The 7,358-nt window shown below is 37.3% G+C and overlaps 1 protein-coding gene across 2 annotated transcripts; it reads left to right on the top strand.

Moving 5' to 3' along the window:
• The first annotated feature begins 222 nt into the window (after window positions 1-222).
• On the top strand, window positions 223-7,085 carry LOC131167061 (uncharacterized membrane protein At3g27390-like). 2 transcript variants are annotated; one of them, XM_058125831.1, is made up of 11 exons: window positions 223-680; window positions 794-926; window positions 1,049-1,157; window positions 1,251-1,452; window positions 1,539-1,669; window positions 2,562-2,850; window positions 3,058-3,164; window positions 3,256-3,397; window positions 5,427-5,619; window positions 6,018-6,261; window positions 6,588-7,085. In XM_058125831.1, the coding sequence occupies exons 2-11, from the start codon at window positions 833-835 to the stop codon at window positions 6,727-6,729; spliced, it is 1,653 nt and encodes a 550-aa protein (XP_057981814.1). In that variant the 5' UTR covers window positions 223-680; window positions 794-832; the 3' UTR covers window positions 6,730-7,085. The 2 variants fall into 2 exon arrangements, with proteins under 2 accessions (XP_057981814.1, XP_057981824.1); XM_058125841.1 differs by having other exon boundaries at window positions 282-680; window positions 797-926.
• The last annotated feature ends 273 nt before the right edge of the window (window positions 7,086-7,358 follow it).

Below are 7,358 nucleotides of genomic sequence, written 5' to 3'. Positions count from 1 at the left end.
GACTAATCCCACGCCCCGTGGATCCGGCCCAAGGAGAGGGATTTGTTTTCTTAATCTTTAAGTTTGGAGATATTTATTATTTATTAAATTGACTCTGCATGCAGTTGACTCGGGGGCCAGGGCTGTGGGAAACCCGTGCGACTCTGTGTGTGTGTCAGAACGGGTGCCCATGAAGTTTCCTAGACAGCTAGCTATTGTGTCCAGTAGAAACAATGGACAAGCGGGAATGGACAAATTGCTGACAGTGCTGTATAAATTGGAAAAGGAAAGTGTGTGAAATTAAAGATTCAATATTTTTATTTTACTTGAAGCCTTTCTCAATTGCAATAGCCCAGCAAGATCAAATATACTATTTATAATTTTATATTTCTCTCAGATAACCAAAACCCAGCAGAGGAAGTTCTCTTCTCCTCTCTGGCTTTCCCAAATTCTAAAGTTGTTGGACTTTCGTCCACGTGGTCCTCGAGGAGAACTGCGATTATAAAATGAACAGAAATAGAAAAACTGGAAGACGAAGAAGGAAGAAGGACGAAAATGATGATGGGCATGATTATGAAAATGGGGAATATGAAGAAGCAAAAGGAACTATTGTGGATTCGGGTTTGAAGCCCACGTTGTGTTTGTGATATGTTCCAGCTTGATATTTGCCGAATGCTTGTGGTTCTCATAAGCTGGCCGAGGTATGTTCAGTGGGTGTTTTTAGATTCTGGTATTGAAATCACATCGGCAGCAAGTGGGATTTCCAGGAGTTAAATATTTTAGTGTGTTCGCTGATTATTTTTCAATCAACTAGAAGGAGAAGGAGAAGGAGAAGGAGCAGGAGCAGGAGCAAATGAAAATCCCCAGGGGATTGCTGAGTTATCTCTGTTATTTTATATTCTTCCTTCCCGTTTTCCTCTTTCTCTTTGTTCTTGGGATCATCAAAGGTCTCTCTCTCTCTCTCTCTCTCTCTCTCTCTCTCTCTCTCTCTCTCTCTCTCTCTCTCTCTCTCTCTCTCATCCCCAGTATATATGTACTTCGAATTGTAGACTGATGGATTTGTATGCAGGTGCTATATTCAGTCCCTTCGTGTTTCTAGTGATTGCTTTTGGGGATACAGGGGTGGTTATTGGGTTATGGCCTCTTCATCTTGTTTGGAGTATCTACTGTATTATAAGGTCGAAGTTCTTTTCTTTGTTTTTTGCTCTTTGAATAAGAAAGTAAAAGGCTGATTTTTATTTGTTTTATGTTTTTAATAAAACTGGAAGCAGAACAAAGAAATTTGGCCCCTATATGAAATGCCTCCTGATTTTAATTGCTCCAATGCCAATAGCATTGTGGACGGTGGTAGGAGTTGCAGGGAGTGCTATAATGGGTGTAGGATATGGCTTTGTTTGGCCTGTTATGGAAACCTTCAGGGCAATCAGCAGGGAAGGCATTCCAATTCACAAGCGGTTGATTGGATGCTTCACGGTAATAGTCATGTCGAGTATGGCTTTTATCAAGTGAGTTTGGAGGGATAATGGAACTGTGTAATGTCTTTGATTTGATCTTTCTAGGATGGCACTTGGAGCTGTGTATGGGGAGCATGCACCATTGTTCGTGATTTTGCAGATTTTTCCTTTCATTCTTATTTCTCAGTCATGGATGGGCTGCTCGAGTCAAGAGGGGAAGAGCCTATTGAGCTGAAGTGAGTAGACAAACTTGATTTTTAATATTTGTAGTTTGATTTTGATATTGTTGTAATTATGCCAAGCCAGCCTTTAATTGCTGCATATGAAAGGAGGGGCTTGTATCACATGTGATTTGTTCCAAATATACTAGACAGTAACAATTGTACCATTCTCTTTTTATGTCAATCTTCCAGAACTTGTTATCACTTGCAGAAAGTGGATATATTTCAGAGTTTGAAATGTTCATGTGTTAGAAGTGACAATTGAATTCCTGTATGTAAATAAACTGCAGCATCTCCACAAGAATCTTCAAAAGTATAATCTCAGATGCAAGGATTGAAAACCTGTTGTAGAATTTCAAATGATCTTAGTGAGTTGAGTTGTGTGCATGTGTGTTTGCTCTCATGTGAGCACAGATAAAATGTGATTTTATGGTGAAGTTAAAATGATCAAGTGGACTAGTTTATGCGGCAGGATGTTTTTTTTACATAATTAGATGCTCTTATAGAGGCTTTCAAATGCATGAAATAACTTCTGTTTTGTATATGGACAATGACTTCCAACAATATATTTTCCATCTAGCACCTTAGATTATTTTCAAAAATACATTTGAATTATATTTAATAAGTCTTGGGTGTTCAGTTATAACTGTACAGGCTTCATTAAAGCAGTCACAGACATCCATTGGACATATATTTTTTTTTTTCCCTGTAACAATCTTCATCTTCCTGGTTTTCTTGTAAGGTTACATTGATGTAGTGCATTAGGATTACTTTCAAGGGTTTATTTTATATTTAACAACTCTTGGGTGCTCAATGCACAATTGGCCTCATTCATGAAGCCGCATTCTTTGGACTGGATTTTTTTTTTTCCCTTGTAACAATCCTCATCTTCCTGGTTTTCTTGTAGGGTTACACTGTTACCTGGGTGTATTTTGGCAGCAATTTTAGGGGTTTTGGTTGATGTGCCTATTATTACTCTGATAGTTCTGTATAAAACTCCTATTTTGCTGTTCAAAGGATGGCATCGTTTAATACAGGACCTTATTGGGAGAGAGGGCCCATTCTTGGAAACTGTCTGTGTACCCTTTGCTGGGCTTTGGATTTTGTTGTGGCCAATCGCTGTTCTTTTGGCAGCTATGGTTGGTTTTATGTCAAGTGCCTTTTTTGGATGTTATGCTGCAGTTGTTGCATATCAGGTATGAGTTTTCTTATCATGTTTTTGTACAGTTGTCGCTGACAGTTTGATCTTTGTGCTTGTTGAAACTTCTATTAATTTCTGACTTTTTCACGTTGCTCTACTATTTTGATGAGTTTGTTTGTGTGTGCATATTTTAGTCATGTACAACTTGGATCAATAGTGGCTTACTTTATAAGCTTGTTTTGTTTGTGTTTGTGTGTTTTAGGAAAATTCTATGAAGAAAGGATTGGTTTATGTAGTTGCTTCTGCATCAGTGTTTGATGAGTACACCAATGATTTGCTTTACCTGCGCGAAGGTTCTTGCTTTCCAAGGTATATAAGTTCTGTGTTATGTTTATTTAATGCTGCATTTATGTAAGCCCCTGGTGAATGGTATCTCAACCTTGATCATGTGGCCAGCCAGACCAAGACATCGTGAGCGGGTTGGCTCTAGTTCTTCACTGCTTCCAGTAGAGGGCTTGCACAAACAGCTTGACACTCTTCATGCCATGGAACCTCTGATAAGGACACCCTCTGATCAGAGGAATGCACTGAAGACTGCTGTGGTAAGACTTAAACATCTTTTCTTTCAATGACTAATGGCTTAAGGTACAAAGATGTGTATATAACTAATATATGTTACAACTGTAGATATTTCTGTTCTACAGCCTCAAAATTTGATGATTGAAAGATGTAGCCGCATCTGTTTTGTTAAGCCAAAAAAAGAAGGAAGTTGACACGTGGAACCAATTTGATGAAACTTCCCACTAACTTTTTAACCTGATTTTTGTTTTTCACTCTTCTTGAACCCTAAAATGGTTAACAATCCACTACCTCTCCACTACCTCTTTCCACATTCGGGTTGGGTGGGGGTAGGCGTAGGGGCTGTGTGGAGCCTTTCTCTGTTAAATAGCTGACTCTGTGCAATATGCTGGTCACTTTCACATCATCTCTAAACCCCCTGTAGGTATGTGTACAGAAAATTACATGCATGCATAAATTTGTGCATGCAGGTGAGTTAGTGTGTGCGTGTGTATGTTGGCATGAAGAGAGACTGAAACCTAGAAGTTGGAGGTTCAATACTAAATATGGTTTTCATTACCTTTCTAAAGCCAAATGATGAAAGTGAGGGCCTCCACTAGAATATCAACAAATTACAGATATCTTCTCTCTTGGACACCCAGCAACTATTTAAATATAAGCTGTTATTGAAGAGTTTTTGTGAACAGTAGCAATTAAAATTTGAACTGCCTTGTGAAGCACTGTATTTTGCTGAAACATTGTTGATGACCTGTATCTGTAACACATGGTGTGCCATAGCCAGGTTGCAACTTGCAAATAATGAGACCTGTTTTCATATTAAAAGAATGCTATAAAAAGGTGTTGTGATCTTGATGGTTTGTTGGAGCAGGCTGCAACATGAAAGTAACAAATAGGAAGCCTCAGAATGTTTCTCAATAACAACCAAGACACAAGCCTTTTCCTTTTGAGCTTAGATTTGCGGCTTTATGGAACATTTGTATTTTTTTTAACTGTTGCAATAACTATATTCGAGTAAAGAAACTGGAGGGTATTGCAAGAAATTCCATAAGTGGAGTTTTCTTCACTGATTGTGCTCAAATTCCACATTGAAACTGTCAACTTAGTTGCATATGTTTTGCCTCATCTATTATTTCTTGATGTTTGGTTGATAAAATTGAGTTTTCATCTACCCTTATAGGCTGCTGATTCCTGTAGGTGCTTTAGAAAAACCAGAGCTGAAATTTTTGTAAAGCATTACTACTTTAGAATGTCTTTAGCTTCATTGAGGGAAAAGGTGATGGGAAAAGGCTTCATTCCCTGTTTCTCATTCATGATTGTAAATTAATTCAAGCCTATGCTGGAGCAATTACTTGCCTTCGCTGGTTGGTGGGAGAGACTCCAGGCAATTTCTTTTTCTTGCATTTTGAAAAGGGACCCTTGACGAGAGTACAATTAAATCAAGTGGATCAAACAATAAAGGGAAAGAAAGTTCAAAACTAGGATCAAAGGTTATTATATTGTTGTAAAAATTTAGTCTGGTGTGCTTTTCCCGTAGTCGAACTAGAGTGTCCCTGCAGTGTAAATCATTCATTTTGCTGAAAATTGAACATCTGTTCATAACTTCACATTTGTACATGTGTTTTAAGTGTGTAATAGTAAGTGGTTCGGTTGAGTCTGTAACAGCAGCCATCTCCTTGAATTAACTTTTGTTATTTTTTGAATATTTTAATTTTGAACAGTTACTTTCAACCATTTGAATTAAGATGTTTCCTCATTAGTATATTTTTGAATGGCAGATTAATTCAACCTCCTTCATTCTCGCTTCACCTTCATTTTTCCAAATTCTCTCATTTATTTCCCTGTTTGAGAGAGGGGGTCATTGTTGGAGCAGTTACATGAGTCAGGACGGGTTTGTGTTTGTCTTATCAATGCCCACTGATGTAAAAAGATTGCATTCTAAAACATCATCATGGTTTTCATTTAACAAGCTGCCATTTTAGAATTCTCGTGTCACAAAGTACTTCCTCTATATGGTTTCTATATGCTTACTATTGACTTTGGTACTTGTATCAGATATGGGATAGTTTCATTAAAGCATTTTCGGAAATTGGGAAAGAGCTTCTTAGAAATGGGGCCATTGGAATTCTGGACCTGGATGATTGGCGGCACTCAAAGAACAAGATAATTAACATTGGGATTCCTGCGTATGCATTTCTTGAGTGCTTTATCTGCTCTGTCAAATGTGGTTCCACTGGCTTTCTTATGCGTAAGAATTGTTCATGCTGATGTGCTTCATTATTTGTTTTTTGCTTTTCGATTTTTTTTAATATTTTTGTGCACTTAAATGATTGGTCATGTTGATTTGGTTTCCATGGTTTGATGGGGAATGGTTGGGTTTGTAATTACAAAGAAGTAAAATTTGTTGATGGATCCTAATCTTATGATATATTTTCTTTTCTTTTCTTTTATGACTTCTTTATGATTTTCATATAAGATCCCAGTGAATATTATTACGGGATTTGCCTATTTTTTGCATGAGATGAAAACTGTCCTCCTGATAGAAGTTTGGACACTTAGTTGTAGTTATTTTCTATAAAACAGGATGTTTATGATGTTGTGAGGTGCACAAAAAAAAATTCCCACTCACCTTTCATGTTGTGCCAGGTGATAATGTTGAAATAACGAGTTTGAAGAGACCAGAAGGAAGAGTTTTTGACTGGCTTTATGAGCCCATGTGTATCATGAAAGAGCAAATCAGGAATCTAAATTTACTAGAAACTGAAGAATTGTACTTTTACAAACACTGCCTGTACAGCGGCGATGCAGCAAGAATTGAATCTTGGCAGAATGGTGGCATGCCTCCATTGGATGAGATCAGAAGAGCTCAGTTGGAGGGAATAAGTAGAAGGTTCGGCTAATATATCTCAATATTGCTTTTAAACATCAGTTTCTTTCAGTGCAAATTGGATAGTGGATTGACACTATTGTCATGCTGCCATAATTTTGTGTGGATCATATGCCTAAGGGTGTCTGTTTAGATACTGTTTTGTGTTGCTCTTATTTAATCTAGTAAATTATTTTTCCTGTTTAATTCTTCTTTTATTCTTGTCTTTTTGTTAATTCTTTTATTCTAATGATTGATCTATGTAACTTCGCTTTCCTGTCATGCATTGCTAGATAGCTATGTATTATTGCTCATTTTATTTGGAGACTTATCTTTATCGTCACCATCAGGTTGCAAGGATTTTGTTTGACACTATCAAGGCTGCCAACGTCCAGACGTCGATTCCACGAAGTTCTAAAAGCAATAGAACAAGAAGCAACGAAGAACTATACTAGTGTTGGCAGCAGAGATGATATTGAAGTGGATGTATAGGACTATAGGTTCTCTCTGTCTCTGAGGCACACTTGAAATTATGTTGGAATGTGATTTTCATCCACTTCCATATCCAGCCTCAACTCATCCTTTCTCATGTTGATTGATAAGTCTTTTCCTTTTCCCTTTTTTCCTGATTTGGTTGGTTTTTCCCTGTTCCCTGGTTGTTAAAAATTGGTACTTGCCTTGTAAATGAACTCGAGCAATGTTTCCTGACGTCATAACTGTTAATATTTAGGTATTTAGCAGTCAACTTCATACTCATCTGTTAAATTGAGCCTTTGGGTACCTAGATATTTGGAAATATAAATGCAAGGCAGTTAATAGATTTTGTATCTGTTAAGAAATTTTTAAAATTTAAGAGTGCACTGTGGTGATGGATTGTTGTCTTTGTTATGATTGATGTCAATCAAGATTACATGTGATGAAATCTGTTACTATTAAGTATAAATCAACTTGTAGGGATATGTGCATGTACACACAGGAAAGTGGAAACTGAAAACAGAAGAAATGAAAGAACGCAACAGATCTACAGGATTTAGCAGTTTGTCTAAAGCCACAGAGCTTCTACAAAATTTCCACTCTACTTAAAAACAATACTGCTTTAGGCTTTCAACCCTTGGCTCCTA

This window comes from Malania oleifera, chromosome 1 (assembly GCF_029873635.1).
Source record: "Malania oleifera isolate guangnan ecotype guangnan chromosome 1, ASM2987363v1, whole genome shotgun sequence".
NCBI lineage: Eukaryota > Viridiplantae > Streptophyta > Magnoliopsida > Santalales > Ximeniaceae > Malania > Malania oleifera.
This window is presented reverse-complemented; position numbering and strand designations above follow the sequence as displayed.